The sequence below is a fragment of the Cupressus sempervirens genome, chromosome 9 (assembly GCF_028749045.1).
Source record: "Cupressus sempervirens isolate cs-2001-9-10 chromosome 9, ASM2874904v1, whole genome shotgun sequence".
Lineage (NCBI taxonomy): Eukaryota > Viridiplantae > Streptophyta > Pinopsida > Cupressales > Cupressaceae > Cupressus > Cupressus sempervirens.
This window is the reverse complement of record NC_143126.1, coordinates 484,267,139-484,291,341: the sequence shown is the minus strand read 5'-3', so window position 1 is coordinate 484,291,341 and position 24,203 is coordinate 484,267,139. Positions and strand designations below refer to the sequence as shown.

General features: G+C 35.3%; 1 protein-coding gene across 13 annotated transcripts in view; it reads right to left on the bottom strand.

Moving 5' to 3' along the window:
* LOC149539442 (lipid phosphate phosphatase 2-like) overlaps positions 1-24,203 on the bottom strand; it is a 100,281-nt gene that overhangs the window by 51,879 nt on the left and 24,199 nt on the right. For 7 of the 13 annotated variants that reach the window (XM_089800680.1, XM_089800687.1, XM_089800679.1 and 4 more), the window contains one exon: positions 4,370-4,606. In XM_089800680.1, coding sequence (XP_089656806.1) covers positions 4,370-4,597 — 228 coding nt within the window. In that variant the 5' untranslated portion in view covers positions 4,598-4,606. The remainder of the gene's footprint in view (positions 1-4,369; positions 4,607-24,203) is intronic. The other 6 variants (XM_089800690.1, XM_089800681.1, XM_089800684.1 and 3 more) reach the window with 1 other exon arrangement.

Sequence of the window (24,203 nt, the reverse complement as noted above, 5' to 3'; positions counted from 1 at the left end):
TGGGCCTTCCCTTGGAATCATTTTGTATCTGATTCCTATTGTCATTGCTGCCTCGTCCTCCTTGGCGGTTGTTTCTATAGACGCTAGATGTGGCATTGTTGTTGCCCTGGGTCTCATTATTAGTGCCAAAGGTGGATGGTTGTTCCTGTGTGAACAGTATCTGTTGACTTTGTGTCTTCATGTTGAACAGGCACTCCTTCATGGAATGGCCCAAGATTTGACAGATATCGCACATTTCCTTTTTAGGGTGTGTTCCCTTTGGGTGACCTTTCTGTTTGCAATCTGTACACCATAATTCCCCTTCCTCCATGCGACCAGTGGCTCCCTTCATGGACTTAAACTCCTTCCTCACCTGCTCCAAGTCCTTTTGGAGGGCTTGTACTTTCTTGCTAGATTCCTCCTCGATGCCTACACTACTTTCCTCATCAAAGGACTCATCACTCTCAGAGGATGAGGATTTACTCTTATTCTTATTTTTCTTTGTTGTCTTGCCCTCACTTTCTAAGTTCAGGGCACGGTCGTAGGCATCTATATAGATGTGAGCGGGACCATCTTTATTTTCCTTCTCAATGCCCCGCAGAGTCCTTCGACAAACCAACGTTTCTTTAGTTCATCCGTGAGTTGAGTACCCATCCGGCTAAAAAGATCTTTGAGCCTTCGATTGCAGGCTTGAATGGTGTCCTTTCCTTGTTTACAGTTGTGGATCTCCGCGACAACCTCGTCGTCCCATAGCAGTCGGAATTCTACTTGAAATTCTTTCTTCAGATTATTCCAATTGGAGATCTTCTCCTTGTCCATGTCAGAAAACCAATCCACGACCACTCCCCGTATGTTGGCTGGAAACTGGTTCAATCACTCGTCAGCGTCGATGACTGAGTTGGCAGTCCATATGGTTTCGCATGTACAACAATGTCGTACGGGGTCTTCCTTCCCATCACCTGTGAACTTCGAGAGCTTTTTCTTTTAAGACATTGTTTTTCTTGTCCTTTGATGACCACTTGGTCGTGTGCCAGAACTATTAGGAGTTGGTCTCGACGGGTTACTCTGACCACCATGCAGTGTCCCTCTGACACTTTCTTGTGCCTCGGTGTCTTTTGTTGGCCTCGCCTCCTTTCTACTTCTTTACGGGCTCCCTGTCGTAGTAGTGTACGGGATGAATGCAGAAACTCCTTGAGCACAGTTAATCTATGTCATGTTTCCTCGAGCAACTCCTCATTGCTCGTTACTCGTCGTTCCGACGAATTGTGGCACCCCCCTGCAGTTCTGATGCTTTCTGCGCAGTTGCCTTCAATCACCCTCAATGATTCCTCCGACTGCCCCACAGTCCAATCTTCGACAAGTTGTCTTAGCTGCCACTTTCACTCGGTTTGGATTAAATCCCCCTGCACAGATTGTAATTCGTCAACATCCTCCCTCATGTTCCTATTTCTATTTAAAAGATTGGGCATTTGACATATACCATTATATAAAAACGAAACAGAACACTCTTTTATTTATTTAATATGTATACATCATGTGTCAACTCAAGCGATAGTTACAGACTCAAGTGCTCTTGGTACCACGGCTCAAAAGATCACGGTTCTATTTTGCGACACTGGGCATCTCTCTACTCATAGAAATTCTTGAGGGTCTCTGAACAGCATTCCTCCCATTCTACTTCCTCCTTGTGTCTCTTTTGTGCTAGGTATGCTTGTGCAATCAAACGGGGGCGTTGGTCTAAAAATCTATTTGTGGTTGGGCTTGCATGCATAGCATCCCACACATTGTCTGGCACAACCTCGTTCTCCACGGCTTCTCTCCGTACGAAGGTTTCAAGGCCTACACGGTACAGGATGTGAAAGTTTTGAGCTGCCTCGTGCTCACCTTCAGAATTTTTGATTCGTCATCCTCATTGGTTTTCCGATTGTCTGGTATGGTTATTCCCATTTATCCTCATCCTTCCATACTACTCAAGATTCGAACTGGCAACAACGCCAAATGTTCAGCCCATAGGTGGACAAGAAAGAAACATGTTATAACTCAACAAAGTAAATATTATTCATTTATCAAATCCTTTCCATGCATAACAATAATGTTTCATACAACGATGCCAAATACATAAGTGAAAGCCACATTTAAAATACCCGATACAGTGCTAATGAAACGACACAACCGTGTCTGCACAGGTAACTGCCTAACTACCCATTTTGCCAAACAACAGTGTTGATCTATTCATGCCATCAAGTGAGATAATATAATCGATCACTTCTCTAGATGTTTATTAATTGATACATAATATTCATTGTCTTGAGTGATGCAATGCATCACTTTAGTCTCAGCGTCCCAACGCTATTCCTTCAACAACCAAGCACTCACCAAACTCACAGATTCTAAGCAAGTCTTGGTAGGATGACTCAGAAACAACAAGATGAGATAAAAACATAAAAAAGTAATTTTCTCATAAGTTTTGGTCTTGTATTTGTCTCCTACACCTTTAAAGAAACTTCATTTTATTTTCAAGCCAAAGCAAAAGGAATAAATAGAGTTCTAAGCTAAATTTGGATTGCATTCAAGGGAAACCAGCAAGGAGATTGAGCAAAAATCAGTGGTTATATCATATTTGGGCAGGTTTGTAGCTAGTTTTGGTGCTTATAAATGAGTCTACAAAAGATGGGAAGAGTTCACCATTGATTTCAAGCAATAGTTTAGAAGTAAGTTTGTGTTTTTTGAAGTTCTTTCCAATAAAAACTGAATTTCTCTTTTACAACCCTTTTTCTTTTTTCTATTTTGTTTTAACGGACCAAAAGCAAACTCTAAGAGTGTAGATATTTTGCTGAACAAAACCTAGGTGTTTTGATTAAAAAATTAGTTTCGAGCTACAAACCCTAGATGTTTCATTCTAATTTGATAATAAACCATAAATGTTAACTTTTTTCTCTTTGTAAGTTATTGCAACATATTTTAGAATTGTAAATTCTCTTTATTACAATGTTTGGGACCATGGATAGAAGGGATGCTTGTTGGAGACACGTCATCCGTAGTTAAAAGAAAGGAGAGAGAACTTGTTTTCATTGCAAACGAACTTTTCTTAAGGTAGGCATTAACAAATTATAACACCAGCTCAAACATATACCATGTCAAGATGCTAAACCATGCGACATGTTTGCTGATGTTATGCATGAAGTGATAAAAGTTCAACTAGTAAACTTTGAACAGAAAAAGGAACTAAAACAAGGCCAAGAAAGGAGGTGGAAGAAATTGGTGGAAATAGAAAGTCCTCTTCTTTCATTCCTCCATTTTGTCTATCTTCTGGTAAGAGTAGTCTCCATATCCTTTTTATTCTTCCAATATTTAATAGTCTTCATGTTTTTCCTTATTCAAGGTCAACATTTGGTTCAATTTTATTTGCATGATAATCGATTGGAGTTTGGATTCACACACAAGTTCCTTTATCCATGCATACATGTGTGTGTGCGTAGTCATGCATTAAAAATTTAAAATATAATATTAGAATAAAAACATATAAATAAGAATTGTATAAATCTATAATTTATACTATTTAAAATATATAAAAAAGCATTCATAATTCATTTGTTTAAAATCATAAGGCAACATTTTCTTTTTCAAAAACTCATTAAGGAATAGGACACAAGTAGTCTATATTGGTAATTTTGTGAATGTACTGATTTTGAGATAGCTATATTATCTCATTTTCATTCATTTTCTCTGACTTTTGGTGCAAGCAAGGCATAACACAGCTAAGTTCGCCATGTTAGCCAAGTATTATATAAAATCAAACAGATGAAACATGTGTAAAACTTTTTTTGTCTAAAGAATCATCTGATGAAGTTAAAATCAGTCAAAAAAGGTTTAAAATCAACATAACCTCCAATTACACACAATTTGGGCTTTCAAATCACAATAAACAAGAAAAAAAGATGCAACAAATCACCACCCAAGAGTTCTTAAAATCGAGATGTGTATTCTCACAGGTTATGTGGTACCTTGGACATACTAACAGCATACCTGGATCCATACAAGACCCACACAGGTACTACAACCAAAACAAGAGGACCCAGTAAAACGGTAAATAACATATTGATGTTCCATGAAATTTTAATAAAGTGGAAATCTTATTTAAATCCAAAGGTCATGAAGAATACACTACAGGTTGACAATTATTGTGGTGTTTGGTACATAAAAGCCACTATTTCCAATTAGAAGGCATGTCAATTTGAATGAGGCCCTAGCAGACTACAAAATCCATGTTCTTAATGAACAATTTAATCCTCATGCAACAGATCTCTTTTATTACAAATTAATCAATGAATTCAAAAATATTATAAGGATAAGAACAATCAAAAGTTGCACGAATATGAGTGGAACTTACTGGTACAGCCCAAAAGGGAACTGTATTTTCCTTCATTGGGTACCGTAAGTCATCTAGCATGTACTCTCCAATGAAACGGTTAAAAGGATCCAGCCTTGCAAGCACACGATCCAATATCAAAAGTACAAAAAGAACAACCCAGTCATGATGGTGTAGTTTAACCAGCCTGACAGCTGTGTGACTTGTCCTTCCTGTCTCACTGCCACCTGTATTTATTGATTCTCTCATAGCTGCCAGCTTTAAATGAATATTTTCAAATGTTTGTTAGTAAACATAATGCTATCTAAGAGAAAACAGTACTAGAAAACTGAAAAGTGTGCTAGAATATATTCTTCTCAAATTTTGTTTGTGTTGGCAGAGGTTCAAACTTCAAACTAGTAAAGCAATAAAAATATCAACAGTAAGGTACAAGTCTGTTTAGTGGCGTATGACTGGGGATTGACTTCAAAGAAGTTGAGCATATTTCATAGATTTGACAAATAATAGAAACAAGCATCCTGCCAAATACCTGAGCACATTTTTGGTTATGGAACCCATTACATAAAAGATCGAAACTACCAGAAAGAGCTCACAACTAAGACATGGAACAGAAAATTCAAATGACACAAAGCTCACCAACCTTGCAAAAGTACTTATAAACAGTCATCTTTTAAATGCATGAAACACCATATACCTGAACTTTTTTGATTATGGAACCCAGTACATAAAAGATTGAAACTATCAGAAAGAGCTCATGACTAAGACATGGAACACAAAATTGAAATGACAAAGAGGTCACAAATCTGGCAAAAGCACTTATAAACAGTCATGTTTGGAATGCATGGAATACCAATGTCAGGATAGCACATACAAAATATTCAGTGATAAGAAACTTATGCTGTTCTTAAGGTACTACTGCATCACTGCAACTAAAGAAAATGAAGAAATGAAACCAGCACCTTTCCAAAAGAAGCTATCAAGTTGTGACTAATTGTTTCCATGAACAATCTTTCGGCTCATATCCTAATGTGTTGGGTTCCTCCTGTTGAATTCTCTGGTAGCTGCAAGATAGATCACTGCATTTTTTGATTCCTAGTGATATCGTGGATTCCTCTTTCCTTGCTCATCATGTTGATGCTATGTGTTCTTCTCTACTTCTGCGGTTCTTCAGTTTTGTTTTTATGGCAGAGTCTTTCTTTCCCATCGAAGATTTGTGTTGTCTAATCCTCTTGCAGTTATATGGTGTATATGCAGCATCATGTCTACATGACACTGTGTCTACTTGGCACTGTTGCAGCATTCATTTTGTTTAATATTGGTGGTTTCGTATTTATCCAGCTCTCTCTCCATGGGCTTATATTTTTCTCTATTTTGTATTATCATTAACATCGCTTCAATAATTGATGAGTCCATTCGCTTTTGTAACGAACATTGTCATTGCATAATATGTGGTATCTTGTGCGACCGTAGAGTGTATGTGAAGAGTCATTTTCCAGAGGTGAAAACAATATTGTATTCATTCATTCCATGTGGATGTTTAGCATCAGCATTATGTGTATATCATGTGAGGTAGAGATGTTTGGGATTGATATTCTGTGTGGGAGCAGTTCTTGTCCTTTCTTTTGTCTCATCATTCTTACTGCAGGGACTTTTATGTGTTTATTATCTTGAGCTTGTTACAGCTCTATTTTCTGTATCATGATTGTTTCGGGCATCGTAGGTGATCTTCAGCATAGTGAATCCTTCTATGTTATATGTATTGCAGCAGAATTAGCATTTCTAAGATACCTGAGTAATCTTTAAGTGATTGACGTCATTAGAAGGGGGAGAGATTTTTGTAATTGATCTTGCAACTCTAATAAAGGAGCTATCTGTGGTGCCTCTCCCGTTTGATTTCTGGAAGTCATCCTGATGGATGCTACCTTGATGATCTTGCTTCTTATGTGATCATGGTTAGGCCCCATGAGTGGTCTACGCCCTTGGGGTGATTTGAATATTGCATGGTTACCAGGAGACCCGTCTCCCCCCTAAAAGTGGCGTCTCGGAGACCGAGACGCGTCTCGGAGACTTTTCGCGTCTCCGGAGACCTCAAAAAAGGTTGGAGACTTCATGACGAAGTCTCCTGAAGTCTCCCCGTCTCCTAATCCAAAAAGTGAAGTCTCCCCGAAGTCTCCTGATAAAATATAAATGTAAAATATAATATTAAATAATTTTATATATTTTAGCCCTCATTTAAATGTTTTTAATGCAAAAATCTAAGGTACTATATGAATTTCGTAACAACTGCTTGGTGATGTACGTCACCTACTGGAACACGATACAAGTCTAAGACAACATATTGGAAGCTGTGCAGGATTGTAGTAAAGATCCCAAATCACATAAATTTTTGCGGCTGAGGAATTAGGGTGCAAAAACTGTTGTTAGTGCATTAGAAGATAGTATTACGTATGTTACAGAAATCTGATATGCAAATGCTTGATAATAGTATTATTCCTCATGAAAACCAAGCATCTATTTGCTGATAAAGACTCAACGATAACAGTGATAGACTAGAGGTTTTATGTATGTTAACATGAATGTATTTGGTCCCATATTTCTGTTTTTTCAAGAGGATATCATGTTTCAATTTGATGTATAAGTCGTATTTGTTATTCGTACCTGTTTATCTGCTGTTGGCAATATCCTAGTACCAATATGGGAATATTTGTTAGTTGAATCTGTGTAACTGGAAAAAAAACACTATTACAAAATGATTTACTCCCTCTTAAACTAAGCAATCCTAACTCTTAGTTAGAAAATAGAAATCCTAAGTGTGTCTTTATGCATGCATCGATGTTGAATAATTCAATAATTTTCACAAATTTTTTGTAGCAATGCCAATTTGTCAGGTTTTAAAATCTATTTCAGTAATGTGCTTCTGTATCTGACCGCTTATTATTATTATAATCTTTGATAGTTTGACTCTATGAATCTATTTTAATTTTTAATGTGACAACACTAGTATTATTAATTTATTATTTACTTTAGTCTTTTAGTCTTACGGTATTACTATTTTGAAAATTTGAAATTTTGTATTTACTTTTAGTATTAGACTCTTTTAAGTTTAAACTATTAAAAATTTATTTTAAAAAAAAAAAAAAAAAAAAAAAATTTGCCGTCTCCAAGTACCCCCGTCTCCTATTTGAAAAATTGCCGTACCAGTACCAGTACCAGTACCGGAGACCTCAAAGTCTCCCCGTCTCCCGGTGACCTTGGAATATTGTTGCTTTAGCTGGTTGTTTATGATTTTTCCTGATTGATTACGTAAAGTTTCTGCAAATTCTGCTATAAATCAGACTGAGATAATACCTTTATAGTGCTGAAGATGGTCTTCAATGTACAATCTGTATATGAAGTTTAATCAATAGGATAATTACTATTCTGAAATGTTCTTATCTCTGAAATAAAGCATACAAGGCAGCAATGTAGAGGAGCAGACTTAATTGTATCTTTTTTTTGTGGCCTCTAATCTCATCCTTACCTCATCTATATATTGCACTCAAGAGGCACATGTCTCCTCCCAAGTTGGCCAATATAACCTAATAAATATCTTTTCCAAGATCGGCATTCTTAAAGGAAATATATTAGTTAGTAAAGATACTAACAAACACTATGAATAAACACATTATAATATCTTCCACAATTAGACGCCAATTAGGTTAGATAAAATTAAGAGGCCAATCCCTATAAAGGAACTTCATGCTTCAATAGAACTATACGATCTGTACAATCTGATCAATATGAGATCAGAGTTACTAAATTAACACTCCCTCTTAACTTGATAATCATACTGAGAGAACATATCTAGCATCATCAATTAAGATGAATACGCATAGATTGATACTCTATATCTATCTGAATCTTCTAAGCATGTGGTATCATTGAACACATGATACTATGTCATATTACTATGCCTATGATATGACTAATCACTTGTGATAACAATATTGCATGCAATAAACTCCAAAGAATCATTAAATTCTTCCTTTATCCAAGTTGTGACTCATAGGCATAGAAATGTCTACATCACAATATGATCTTGAACTCAACTAGATCTGACAAAATATCTCCACCGTTCAACACATTATTTAAGAGATCGTCATCTCTCATAATGTCTTTTATACAAGTGTTCATTATCTTAGAGATCGTCACCTCTTAGATAATGAATACAAATGGTGAAGCCCATAACAATCAATAGCCTGATAATAATAATTTTAATTAAAAATTATCAGTAATTAAAGAATACAAATGTATTACAATTCAACCATACCAAGTCTTTTCTTGAAGTGCTCTATCTTCACTTGAGAGAGAGGTTTGGTAAGAATATCTGTTGTTTGATCTACAGTGCAAATGTATTCTAATTTTACAGTGTCCCTATCTACCATATCTCTTGCATAATGGTAAAGAATTTCAATATGCTTGGACCTGTCATGAAAAACTGGATTCATAGAAAGCTTGATGGAACTCTAATTATCACAATGAATAATAGTAGGATTCATAGGTTGACCAAATAATTCCACAAGTAACTTTCTGAGCTAAACTGTCTCCCGAGAGGCCATTGTCGCGACAATGTATTCAGCTTCTGTGGAACTTTGTGCTACTAATGTCTTCTTTCTGCATATCCAAGATATCATCGCTGAGCCTAAACTGAAACAACATCCTGAAGTGCTTTTCCTATCAGCAACACTTCCAGCCCAATCTGAGTCTGTGTACCCATGTACGTCCAAGTCAACTTTCTCATACTTGAACCCAAGGTTAAGAGTGCCTTGTAAGTATCTCATGATGTGTTTGACTGCAACTAGGTGAATCTCCTTTGGCTCACACATAAACTAACTTAAAGCATTAACAACATAGCAAATATTAGGTCTTGTATTTACCAAGTACATAAGAGACCCAATCATTTGTCTGTAAAGAGTAGAATCTATGGAGGATGATTCTGTTGCTACTTCCTTAAGTTTATGTAGATTAGTCTCCATTGGAGAAGACATAGGCCTGCAGTTCCACATTCCAAATCTCTTCAAGATGTCTAATGTATACTTTTCTCGAATAAGTTTGACGCTGTTAGAATTCTACCATACTTCGAGTCCTAGGAAGTAATGGAGTCCTAAATCTTTCATTTCAAATTCTCTGATTAGATCTTTCTTGCATTGATCTATAAGATGATCATCACCTGTAATTAGTAAATCATCAACATATAGTATCAAAATTATCATATCATCTTTATCTTTTTAATAATAGAGATTTGGATCAACTTCATTCTTGGAGAATCCTAAATTGGAGAGATGCTTATCAATTCTTTCATAACATGCCCTTGAAGCTTGTTTAAGCCCATAAATAGCTTTCTTGAGCCTGCAAACAAAGACTTTAGGGTTATGAGTTTCAAATCCTTTAGGTTGTTCCAAATATACCTCTTCTGTAATCTTTCCATTCAGAAATGTTGTTTTTACATCCATCTGATGTACTTTCCATCCCTTCAATGCTGCAATAGCTAGAACTGCTCTTACATAGGTGTATTTAGCAACTACAGCAAAAGTTTCTTCATAATCAATTCCCTCTTTCTGAGAGAATCCCCTAGCTATGAATCTGGGTTTATATTTTTCAATGCTACGGTCAGTAGCATGCTTGATTTTAAATATCCATTTAGAAGAAACAACAGATTTTCCTTCAGGCCTTGGAACAATTTCCCATCATTCTTAATAATGGCTTGGTAGTGTTCTATCATAGCATCCTTCCAAGCTGCATGTTTATTACTATATAACTAGAAAATCTTTTCGGTCTTTTGCTTTCTCTAAAGGTTCCAGATGGTGCAGAAAAATCTTGTGGTTCCTTTACAGTCTTAATGGCCCAAAGTGGTCTTTTCTTTGGATTTGAGTTTCCTCAAGATTAAGATTTTAAATTTCATCTTCAATTTCTTCAATGTTCTCCCATTGAAACTTAGCTTCATGATTTTCTTCAGAACTAGGTAAGGGATAAGTTCAATGTTTATCTGACCAAGTATGAAAATCCTATATGCTTTAGATGTTTCACTATACCCGACAAAAATACCTTTCCTCCCGAAGGGTTCTAACTTAGTTCTCTTTTCTTTTGGAACATGTATATATACTAGGCACCCAAATATCCTAAGATGACTTATATTAGGTTTAACCTTAGTAAAGACTTCTTTCGGAGTTTTTTCTCTAAGGTGAGAGTGAGGACTTCTGTTGTGAATATAGACAATAGTACAAGAGGTTTCTGCCCAAAGAAAATATTCTAAATTTTGATCAAATATCATACTCTTGATGCTTCTATAATTGTTCTACTCTTCCTTTCTGCTACCCCATTTTGTTGTGGGTTATAAAGAATAGTATACTCCCTCTTAATTCCTGCTTCTTTACAAAACTCTTTAAACAAATATGAAGTATATTCCCCTCCATTATCAGTCCTACGAGTTTTAATTTTGTGGCCTGATAAGTTTTTAGTTAAGGTTTTGAATTCTTTAAATCTCTTATGGATTTCTTCTGATTCTTTACATTTTAAGAAGTAAATCCAAGTTTTCCTAGAGAAGTCATCTATAAAAAATATATCGTACCAGAATCCTCCAAGAGAAGGAACAGACATAGGTCCACATAAATCTGAGTGGACTAATTCCAAAACATTGTTAGTTTTTCTAGTGCCATCATGAAATGAACTTTTGGTGTTCTTACCCAGAACGCATCCTTTGCATATGCTCGAATGATCTTTATTCAACTTAGATAAACTAGTAACCATCTTCTCCATAGTCAATAAGGTTTTGAAATTTAGATGTCCTAACCTTTTGTGTCATATTTCGTTTATATCAGCAGCTTCATGAATTAAGGCTTAAATAGGTTGACTAGGTTTCGTATTTAATTTATACAAGAATTCCTTTCTTTGACCAATCAACTTTGATTTCTTGAATAACGAGTTTTTAGTCCAGGTCATTACTTTACCATCCATGAATGCAACATTATGTCCATCATCTTCAAGTGTTGTAACAGAAATTAAATTCTTCTTTATTTCTAATACATAGAGTACTCTTTTAAGATGTAGAGAAATACCTGACTTCAGTTTCAAGGTGCAATTCCCAATTCCTTTGATTGAATGAGAGGAATTATCACCGATGGTAACTTCACCAGAATCTAGTACTTCAGTCACGGCTTTTAAAATATTGAGGCAGTGTTATTACTGGCTTGGGATGTTTAAAGATGCCTATGCTTGGATAGCAAGATGCGAGAAATGCAAAATGTTTTCTGGACGCCCTCATCTAGCTGCTCTGCCATTTAGACCTGTCATCATTGAAGGACCTTTTCAACAATGGGGTCTCGACTTTATTGGTCTGATTAGTCCAACATCCAGTGCCGATCACCAGTATGTCATAATAGCAACTGACTACTTCACTAAGTGGGTAGAAGCTAAAGCTACCAAGAAAACTACTTCAGAGGTGGTATGCGAATTCATAAAGGAAAACATACTGGTCAGGTTCGATGTTCCCATTAATTTAGTGATGGACAATGCAGCTTCTTTTTTTCCAATCGAAATTATCGATTTCTGTTTCGAATATGGGATCACTGTCAGCCATTCATCTAATTATTTCCCTCAAAGAAATGGTCGAGTCTAGTAACAAGAATCTGATGAATATTGTTAAGAAATTGGTTTCAGATAATCAGAAGACTTGGCACAAAAAGATTCATGAAGCACCCTGGGCAGATAGAGTGACACCTAAAAGGGCAATATGGCATATCTCCTTTTGAATTGGTTTATGGTAAGGAGGCTAATCTCCCCTTACCTCTAGAATTAGCCACAAATAAACTTAGAACAGTGATTGAAGATGATACTTATAAAGATGGTCTAGAGAAGAGGATTTTGTACCTGAGCAAAACTTGAAGAGGAAAGAGAGGAAATTGTAGATCACATCACACAGCATCAAATGCGAGTTAAGGATCTATTCAATAAAAAAGCAAGACCACGAAAATTCTTGGTAGGAGACAGCGTGTTACTCTGGGATAAAATAAGTGCTCCAAAAGGTATGCATAAGAAGTTTGACACCTTGTGGAAAGGCCCATTCAGAATTCATCAAGCATTTGAAAATAATTCTTTCAAGTTGGCATATGAAGATGGCGAAGTACTACCCCTAACTTATAATGGTCAAGATCTGAAGCTTTATCAGGTTACAAATTGAGAACAGGTAACCTCCATATTGTATTATAGTTAGGTTTAGCTTCTTTTGTGTTCTTAGTTAGTCTTTTTCCCTTGCTTTTGTTTTCCTGTTCTTTGCCTCACTTGTGTTTTGTTGTGTTGCCACCTTTTATCTTCTTTACGAAACTAGAGATTTTGAGTTCCTTGCTTGGGTATGTTCTACCCAAGTCCCCAATCAGAGCCAGTTGTTGCCCCACTTTTCATCCTGTCCCCATTTTGCAAAGTGGAAAAGATCTTGTGTCTTAGTCTGGTCTAGATCTGTCCGAGTCTAGTTCTTTCTTATCAGGTGAAAAGTTTCTCCATCGGGTTTTCCACCTTTCCCTTCTCCCGCATTACATAACCGGGTGGGTTTTCTTTGTTGTCATGAGTTTGTGGGTAGTCTAGAACCTAATTCGATGGAGATTCTTATGTTTTATAATGATTTTCACAAAGTTATTTCCGAAGGTGAACTTGTTCATGGCTTGTCATAATTTGCACATAAAGAAAATGAAGTTTACAGAGAATCCAACATTGCCTTCTCCTCGGCTGATTTTTGACCCGTGAAGGCGAATTTCCACAAAGATCAACAAATGAGGTTTACAGGCTAAAGCAAGAAGGAAATGAGTTTCTTTATGGATAGATCATCCCTACATTACAGTATTCCGCCTTGGGAGTCACTCGGGATTCATTATAGTGCTCAGAATCACATTGGGCTTTCGACCCATGAAGTCAGTTTTCCGATAAAGGCATTTGTGAGAGAGAAAAGCAAGTGGGTCCCTTTTCCATTTTCGCAGCCTTTTTGAGATTTTCCTAAACCTAGACGCACGTTGACTTAAAGGATAAAGTGAAAATAAAGGCATTGTTATTGTTCATTCAAAGAGGAAATGATGATAGGCATTTCTAGTTTATTAGTCACAATTCAAATTCAAATTAGCTTAGTTCAGTATTAGTTATTATTTGGATAAACTTTATAAATTCATAAGATGTGTGAATGCATAAACCTGTTTTGGTACTCAGAAATGTCTATTCGCTTGAGTTAGATTTTATTTAGGTCTAGCTTGGTTATACCTCTCCTATTCTCAAGTCAAGAACATAAACCCAATTAGTTTAGGAAGAAAACATAATTCACTGAAGATCTTGCATAGGGAGCTGTACCTATCAATTCAAAGAAAACCCTGTTTATCCGTAAGTGGCTTTTCAGCTGTTTGTAACCAGATATTGTTCCAAACTTGGGTATTAAAGGGTCATAATCAAAAGAACAAATCTGTTTACCAACATATTCTCAGGGCAATTAGATCTATAGTGTCCAAATTTTTCACATTTAAAGCATTTTATTTTGGATAAATCTTTGTTACGTTTGTCATTTCTCTGATTTCCCTTCTTCTTCTTCAAGTGCTTCTTCTTACCTTTATAGGAATTTGAGTTGAGAACATGAGGTTCTTCATCTTCAATTTTCAATTTTCCTCCTTTCTTAAGTTTCCTAGATTCTTCTTGCAGGCAAATTCCTTTAAGTCTATTAAAGTTTGGAAGATTGTCTCTAGCACTTACTCCTTGTCAGAATGTTTCCCAAGAATCTGGTAACCCATCTATATCCATAAGTGTTATTTCTTTGTCTTCAATTATGGTCCCTATACTTGCAAAATCGTCTCTTAGACTAGCCACCCTTAGAAAGTAAGAGTTCATAGATTCTCCCTTCTTTATCTGTATATGATTTAGTTGTTTTTTTAGTGCAAGGGTTCTAGTCGCATTCTTAACCTCATGCATTTAATAATGCATTCATCATATGAAATGTATTTTGATGTTTCATTAGCATAGATACTATTTCATTTTTCACTCCCTAATATGATCTACATGGTTTTCCTGTTTCCTTTATTCTACATAGTTTTATTAGGTTCAACATCAGGTTGCTTGGATGCTTTATCAACAAACTATTTCACATCATTGTCTTCAAGAATCATCATAATTCTGAATTTCCAAGCAACAAAATGTTTTTCCCCATCAAACTTGTCCTCGGGTCTAATTGTGTTCGCCATTGAAGATAGAAGAATGTTGCTAGATATTTAAGGTCTGATTGTTTAATTTGCAAAGCCTAGGTTCAACTACCAAAGCTCTGATACCATGTATAGTTTCTGCAAATTCTGCTATAAATCAGACTAAGATAATAGCTTTATAGTGCTGAAGATGGTTTTCAATGTACAGACCTGTATATTAAGTTTAATCAATAGTATAATTACTATTCTAAAATGGAGGAGCAAACTTAATTGAATCTTTTCGTGTGTCCTCTAACCTCATCATTACCTCATCAATATATTGCACTCAAGAGAAATGTCCTTAGAAAGGACATGTCTCCTCCCAAGTCGGCCAATATAACCTAATAAATATATTTTCCAAGATCGGTGTTCTTAAAGGAAATATATTATTTAGTAAAGATACTAACACACACTATGCATAAACATATTATAATATCTTCCGCAATTAGACACTGATTAGGTTAGATAAAATTAAAAGGCCAATCCCTATAAAGGAACTTCATGCTTTAATAGAATTGTACGATCTATACAATTAGATCAGTATGAGATCGAAGTTACAAAATTAACAGATTATGGTTCATGATTATTGATGGATATTGTTGGATTTATTGTGGTGTGCTTATGCTACGGATATTTACATCGTTCTCGCAGTAAACTTTTAATATAGTGCAAATGAATGATTTAAATAGATTATTTTAATGAAATAAATTAAATGATTATTTACGCAATTTCGCACATTGTTGCTTCAGCTATATTATTATTGTACATCTACACTTGATTGGGTTGTTTATTGTGCAGGACTTATATCCCCGGCAATGGCACATGGAGTTATTAATCAGACTTTTCATGATGAGCCAATGTCATCCCTGTATGGGCGATGTATCTTTATTATTACTTTAACCCTCCTGTTAATTAGTAAATCCAGATTCATTATGCATCATGTGATTTGACCCATAAGTGTGTCTATGCATTTAGGAATCCATAGTGGTCATGGAAGTTATTTTAATAATTGTGATTTAATAGCTTAAGGGGAATTTTAATTATTTGATTTAATTTATTTTAATTTACCGGCTAATTTGTCGTACTTGAATTCCAACCAATTGGAATTGCCTAATTTATTTGAGTTAAGGAGCCTGTTGGTTATTAAGTCATTTTAATAACCTAATTTATAAGTCACTTTGGAAAAGTGCTTATATTGGCAAAAATGAGATTTATTGTTCACTTTCTCACTTTGTTATTACATGTTTGGAGAGAAAATGCCAAAACCCTCTTCACGGCATTTTCTTCTTTTGCTCATTGGGTGAGATTGGCTTGGCAAATCGTCGCAAGGTTGGTCTCGTTGGATTCGTAGTGGGGAGATCTTGTTATGCCGCACATTTTCGCACATTTGCCAGGTCTGTTATTTTATGGCATCATTTCTTGTTTTAACCCTTTTGGCTGCGAGGTAGAGTCTTATTGTTTTTATAGTTTTGCTCTGTTTTAGCTTATGTTTCTTGTTGCTAAACGTTAGGGAGCGGAGAACTAGCATTCCCCTTCATTTTTATGCAATTCCATCACTCAGTTGGACGGGTGTGAGTATTTTAGGTTTTCAACATGTGGGTTTGGGAGTTTCTATAACAACCAAATTTCCCGGGTCTTAATTAACAACTAACATACTCATAGAATACAGTGATTACTTCATTTCCATAGGAAAACAATTATATCAGTCATGTTCATGTGAATGAGATTTACCGTTAAAATTAGTTAAATAAAATTTCTTAACTAAGAACTTAAAATGCCATCAATGATTTTATTGTAGAAATTAAAAACCACATACTATGGAATTTGAACCGATAAATCATTGTAAGAATGCTTCTGCAATCATCCAGATTAGTTCGCAAATACCACTATAACAATATCAAATAACAACTACCATCCAATACTGCTACATCGAAATTAAAAGACGATTACCATTAAATACCACTATATAAAATTAGGGCATCACATACGACTGTATTAATTAGGGCATCAATTACCACTGGATCATTTAGAGCTCCTAATACCACTGTATCATTTAAGGCTTCAGGTACCATTTTATCACTTAGGGCTTCAAATACCACTGATTCAATTCAGGCTTCAAATACCACTACATCATTTCTTTTCCTTCCAATTGCTTAATTGTGGCAATAACATAAGATTAGAAGATATGCTCATATTTATTATTCATACAAATGAAAGATTGATATAACAATCCATTAGATAAATCTCTCTCACATCTAAATGTAAAATAACTATAATAATAAGAAAACTCAATTAATCTTACCCTCTTCTTGCATATACTTCATAAAAGTAAAACTACCTGTTTCTGAAAACAATTGAATGCATAGTTTATCTTTGTTTGTTGTACGTCCGACAATTTGGGGAGAGGTGAAAAATTGTCAGGGGTTTAACCATGCAACCTTGGACGATAACTTTATTCCCTACACAATCTCTAATGAGAAAGGCCCTCCCTACCTGGAATTGGACTTGGAACATCTGTCATCTACCAAGCAATCCTGGTATCTATACCACTCAACTTGACAGTAGGAGATTACAATAACATGACCATGCATGAGTTGTTAAATGATATTATTCTAGATTAAATGTATCATAGCTGACTTTTATTTTCTAAGTCATTACAGACTCCATCTCACCTCTTCACCCTTTTCCATAGCTATACAACCGGTGAATCTTAGGTGTTCAAATCTCAGAGCAATTGGCTCTGTCAATTATACAAGAAGATTATATGCATCCAACATTTCACAATCTGTGATTACATGATTATGTTCTTTAAAAATTCCAGAATTGATTCTAATATCTATTGGCATAATAATTTATGGATCCATACCATGGTTACTTGGCTTTCACTTGCCATGAACAAGGTTAAATTTAAAGAAGGTCAATCTGTAAATTCAAACAAGATATCATCATGATAAATGCTAAGAATTGTTGCTATGAAATTTGATGTTATTGTACTTTTTATTTTAGGTTTATTGCATTGGAAAACTCTCCCATAAGAGATACTATTCGACTCTTTTATGATGAATCGCGAAACTATTAAGTAAGAAGAAGATTCATTAATCATATCATGGATTATTCAGCAAGCTTATAACGTAATCATGGGTAAGAAAGATAGTCCTGAACCTAACCGGCTGCTATAGAAATAAATAAACATAATGGCATGGTAATCCCATGACCTGTTAATGATTTAGAATTGTTTTGATGATATTGAACTCTGTTCGATCTCTTCAACTACTTAAGACGTCACCTTCAGTGCTCTCAGTTGTGAATCTCAGCCGCAATTACTCGCACGACAAGGAATATATATCGCTCTATTTGTTCAAGTTATTAATCGATATTTGCAGGGGTAAATCACTATATATTGCTATGAAGTTGGCTAAAGAAATATGGAAATAAAACTGCAGAAGGAATCTGGAACTATGGAGGTAATGTGTCTGACACTTCTCTTGGCTTCCATATAAAGGAACAAACCGTGACTTCTTGGCTCCCACCGGTTACAAAAAGATTATTCACCCATTCGAATTCCAAGTATTAAATCAATTGGAAAAAGAGAGGGAAAAGAAAATAAAAAGGTTGGAAGAGAAGTTGGAAAGATTATAATACAATTTGAATTGCTAAATATTAAATTGATTTTCATGCCAAGTGTTAATCGGTTAAAAGCAAGAATTTTAAATTGAAGATATTTAAATGGAAAGAATAGAGCTGGAAGATTATAATTCAAATATTATAATTCAAATGTTATTATATTTTGAATATTATTATAATCTTATATTTATTTATGTGCATGTAAATATATTAACAGGGTAACATCACTTTATTAAATTATTATAATAAAATGGTGCCATATCATTTTTATATTTATATGCACGTATATAAACATATCTATTATAATAATAAGGTGAAAGATCATATTAAATCCTTTAAGGTACATTTTATATTTTAACTCAATTATTTATGTTTCTCAAATTATTTATTTAAATAGCTCATGCGAGTCCCACAGATGTATCCTATTTCAAGTCACTAGGTTCTCAACCCATCTGCCTAGTGATAATGATGCTCCTGTGCCTAATTCTTTTCTGACAATGCTTCCACCCCTTCAACGTGTTTTCTGCAAGAAAATTCTCCGTGATTAAATTATACATTATTTAATCATAAAGAATCATAATGGTTAACCATCTTCTCAATTCCATAAATTCATGATAAATGATCAACTAGCTTGTTATCTTTACTTGAAATTATAATGACTAACCATCTTACCATTTTGCAAAATTATAACAAATTAAACTGCCAACTGACTTCATGTGAACCTCAACGGCTATATTTTAAATTAGGTCAAAATTTGGGATGTAACAATTCCCTGTTGTTATGCTGTTGGATTTCTATGAAGTGTCTAGATCCATGATTTTATTTGAAAAAGGTGATGTTGGATGGATTTAGACCAATGGGTTTAATTTTTTTCGATTTTCGTCAACGTTGATTTTTGAGCAATTGTCGTGTTGCCTTGTTTTGCATGCCACTCAGTTTTCTTGTGTATTTCTTGGCATTTGTCTTGGTCGTGGATTTGGAATGTTTATTAGGTTTCCATTCCGATCATAGTTTTCCTTCGCATCATTGGGATTCATGTCGAATCCATACTTACAAATTTAGGCCAGTCAAGTGAATTCATGATGTTTGGGTGTGTTGTTGCCTCATTGGGATTCATGTCAAATTTGTACTCCTGGATATAGACAAGTTGAATATTGTTGTACTTGTATCATTTGTTGCATTTCTCATATCCAATCCTTGCATTGGTATTATGTGATTTCATTCGTGAAGATGTTGCGCCCACACAAGAGCATATGCGTGTCTGTATGACAGGATCTTGCGAGACCCAAACTCCCGGATATAGGCCGATTGAGAGATTGTTCATTTGGGGGTTGGGTTGGGAACTTGCATTGCCTGCTAGCATTCATCATGTGATGACCATGGGTATGTACGGTAGGCGACGGAGTGGCTTCTCTTGTGTACCTTGGCCCAAAAGTGGCCAACAAGGTAACACGAAGAGGTTTTAACAAGTGATAACCAAAAATAACTTATGGAAAAATAAAATTAATGAAAGATAAAAGAGTATGGGACACCTGGCCTTCCGAGGGAATTGATCGAAGGTGTGTGTGTGTCTGGCCTCTGATGTTTACCGTATGGGGTAAATGAATTAATGCATACAGACAATAGATCAGAACAGCAGTACTCCTTTTATTATTTGCATATGTCAAAGACATTACATTATGCTTATGATGATGATTACAATGATCCTAGAGGGTGTATATATACTTTCTTAAGAACCTTCCTTAAGGGTCGTCGGCTACATAACAAGAACCTTTCCGAAGGGCCCGTTGGCTACATAGTATTTATTGACGACATACATCTCATCGGCTACACAATAATTACCGATGACACCTAAGGGAGTTGATTGAAGGCACTGTATCTGGCTTCCCAAGGGAGTTGATCGAAGATACATTCCGAGTTTGGCCTCCTGAGGGAGTTGATCGAAGGCTCAAAGTACTTGTGCTACCTGATGGGAAGTAGTGACACTCTGCTTGAGTCCCTACATAGTTATCCTTAGTGGGTCTGACTAGTGACCTAATGTACTGCATTGTCTTCATGATCATATAAATGTTGGTATCATGTTCTTGATTGGCGTGTGTATTAGCCACGGGTGATTGTCTTATGTCATTGTGGTCGAGTCATTATCTCCATGAGCACGGCGGGTGTGGACCTATGGCTACCACGTGGTTGGGAGGCATAGCTACCTATACCACTGTTGGGAACTAGTGTACAAAGATGATCTACTTCTAATTTGAGGTCAGAATTGGATATTCACTTGGTACTTCGGAGTATCCGAAGTATGTTCTCTTGTGATTTATGTCTTATCTTGGATGCATCGATATTATGTTTAGATGATGATTAGTACGTTACTTGATGCATTTCTTTATTATGATGTTGTATCATATTGCTTAGTTGAGACTTCTTACCACTCTTTGGATTAGTAATGCTATTGGTAGATTAGCATGTTAGATGTTTTCTTATTTCATGTGATGTTATTGGATGGATGATTGGTAAGTAAGATCTTATGAGACACTCCAACGATCTTGTTGGCAAATTGAGATTCATTCTTGGGGGTATGGTTAGGGCCCTTGAGGTCTCATGATGTCATTATGGTAGGGAGGAAATGAGCACGGTTGTATTGAGTTAGTTATATCATATTTAGAGAGAATATGTTATGGTTTTTTATTCCTTTTTACTGTGATTTTGCTTACATTCATGTTTGGTTATGATGCTATGGTTTAGATGGATAGATGTTTTTGCTTCTTCATTCTAGCATGTGAAGGTTCTTTGATCTCTTTTATGCTTTGGAGCGATCATTCCTCGAGCTTGTTGGTTCCGGTACTCCCCAGTGTGGAGGTTCTAACCCTACTTTGCCTCTTAGGTGGCTAATTGGCATTATGTTCTAAACCATGGCAATATTTGTTCACCATTGTGCGATACTAGTAAAGTATCACACTATAGTAGTGAAGAATATCGTATGATACTGGTAAAGTATCACACAAGGTCTATGGGAAAACCGGCTCGGGCAAACAGCGAGCACTTTCTGACTAGTTCAATGTGCTCTGGAAGGAGATTTGGGTACCCATTTGGGGGTTCTTGCTTCCTATATATAAAATATATCATTCTTCCTTTACTCTTCTTCTTCTTCCTTATACTTAAGATATATTTTATATATATGCGATGATTCACATGAAATAGGTTCCAAACATATCTGAGTTAAGATAAAGATTCTAGAAAATCTCAGGACTTCAAGAATTCAAACCTAGTCAGATTTCAAGGCTTCAGGATTTCCAATTTAGCCAAATTCAGGACTCAACGTTTGTCTTTCAACATGGGGTCCAGTAAATGAGTGGTTATAACCTTGAGCCCTCGTCTTTTGCATGACCATTTGAGGGTCTCTACTTATAATTCTTGATTATGTTATGGCTGGTTGGAAATGGACTTGTATGTTTAGCCATGCTAAGAACTTTTACCTTGGGCTTAAAAAGAACATCTCTTTCGGATATTCTCATAATTTGTGTGATCTTTGATTTTGAGTTTCATTTGGTGCTTGGGGATCTTTGGAAGTGTTTGTAAGACTTCCGCTGGTGTAAGTGAACATGTGAGTTTAGCTATGTTCCCTATTTTTTTACCTTGTTTAGATGTTTTCATTCTTGCACTTGGTTACTTTATGTTGTTATCTTCTTATCTTAAGAAAAGAATTATTTAGTGCATGTTTGATCCTTGTGTTCCAAGGATCTTCGGACAAGGCATTACACTATCTTTCTATGGGCTAGGTTGTTTGCCTCATTTAGGAGGGTTTTCCCAGGATAATTTCGGTTATCTTTTGATTGTTTATCTATTTGCATTTCTTTAGTATTGATAATTTGTATTTTTGGTTCCTAAAAAGCGGGTCTGAGAAATTGATCCAGAACCAGAAGAATTAAGTTATACTTGTCATTAGTTTCTCTACTTTCAGTTGGTTGTTTGCAGCTAGTGACAATGGTGAATGGTTTGAAAATTGAAGATAGATTAGATGTATCTTCAAACTTTTCTTCACAGAAGTTTAGGATTCTAATTGCACTTGAAGAGAATGACCTTCTTGATTATGTAAATTTTGATCATGCGGAACCTTCTCATAATGATGAGAAAATTCAATGGAAAACGAACAAATCATGGCTTAGAAGATTCTAATTGATTCGGTTAAGGATCATCTTGTTCCCATAATCTCAAAGTTGGAGTTCAGCTAGAGAGATGTTTCAAATTCTAAAAGACCTCTATGAATTCAACAACACCAGTAGAGCTCTAGCCCTAAGGCATCAGCTTCTACATGTTAAAATGGCTAGAGGAGAATCAGTATTTTCATATTTTATGAAGATTACAGAATTGAAGGATTAGGTTAGTGGAATTGTAGAATCTTTTGCAGATAAAGACTTGGTTGCTTGCCATGAATAGACTTCCCCATTCTTGGGAATCATTCATTCAAGGTGTTAGTAAGAGAGATGATCTCCTAAATTTAACAGGTTGAGAGTTGATTGCATTCAAGAAGAATGTAAACTTGAAGCTAGAGGAAATGGATGTAAAAATCATCATTAAGATGATCACATACTTGATGCCCACACTTCAAAAGAAAAGGGGAAGAAAGGAAATTTCAAAAGATTCAGAGATAAGAACTGTTGATTCCCAAAACCGCAGATTAGAATCCTACGAACCTTGCATGCTCGATGCTGGGATATCTAATTGATTGTGGCCAACTTGACAGGATCAATCAATTCGATCTAGATCCTCTGCGCTTTTGGCTCTGCAAAACCAAGGCCGGTGCATCTAATCCTGGACAACAAACTTGGATCCAAGACATTTATAGCAGATAGATTCAATGCAAAGACAGTTTCCCGAAGTGGCAAGAGGTTAAGGAAACTTCTAGATTGATAATAGTGAGAATTAGTCTTCGAAATACAACTACTTTAATAAACTTGCGAATGCTGAAATAAGATTAAAAGTGAATTACTAAAACAAATGGATATCAAACCCTTAAAAGAAAAAGTAAAGAATATTGCCAATATATACATTGAGAAACATGAGCGAGTTAATGATCAGTGCTGAAATTTAAAAGGGCGATAGTGTCAAAAGTTAAAACTATATGCTTTCACATACAACTCTATGATATTATGTATATTAAATCTATAAACAATTCAATTATCAGGATGCATCAAATTATTTCGTTTTTATGTGTATTTAAACTAGTCTATGATGTTTTAACCCTTATATGGACAAAATAGATACAAATAAAGAAAACAATAACAATATTTCACAATATTTGTATTTGTCGGATTTAAATAGCAACAAACAATTTGATTCGCTTATCCTAATAACAGATTATTAATAGAAAATAAAGATGATCACAAAGGACGAACTATGTAGCAATTTAACTCTAAAGAAAATAAAAATCTTACTGATTATAGTATAGGAAAAATCATATTGAAGACACTCACATGCTAATGCTCCACTCAACACAATTTTATCTCACACAATATCGAAATGTATGCCTAATAATTCAATATCCAATAACTTGGTTCAAACTTCAATCTTCTTCAAGGAAGAATTTAAAAATCATCTTAGCTTCAGGAATGCAGAGTTTTTGGAAATAACGAACGATGGTCTGTTTGATTTTACATGTCATATATTTATAGAGACTGAAGAGTGTCAGTAGTTTTTCCAAGCACCGCACCTCTTCATAACAAATAACTAATATAAACTATTCATGAAAAATAAATGATATCTAAATGTTCTAATGTGTCTTTATCCTTAACTGGTTGATTCAACTGTATATTGTTAAAAATGAAATTCCCAATAGCATTTTTACTGTAAACTTTCAGCGGCATTTGACCTTTGTCGTACACATCTTTCATCGTGTATGTTTTTCCTCATTAATCTGAAGATTATTGGCATTGAAGGTAGTCACAAATCTTTTGATTTCTCAATTATGATACATGATGCCTTTCATATTGGGA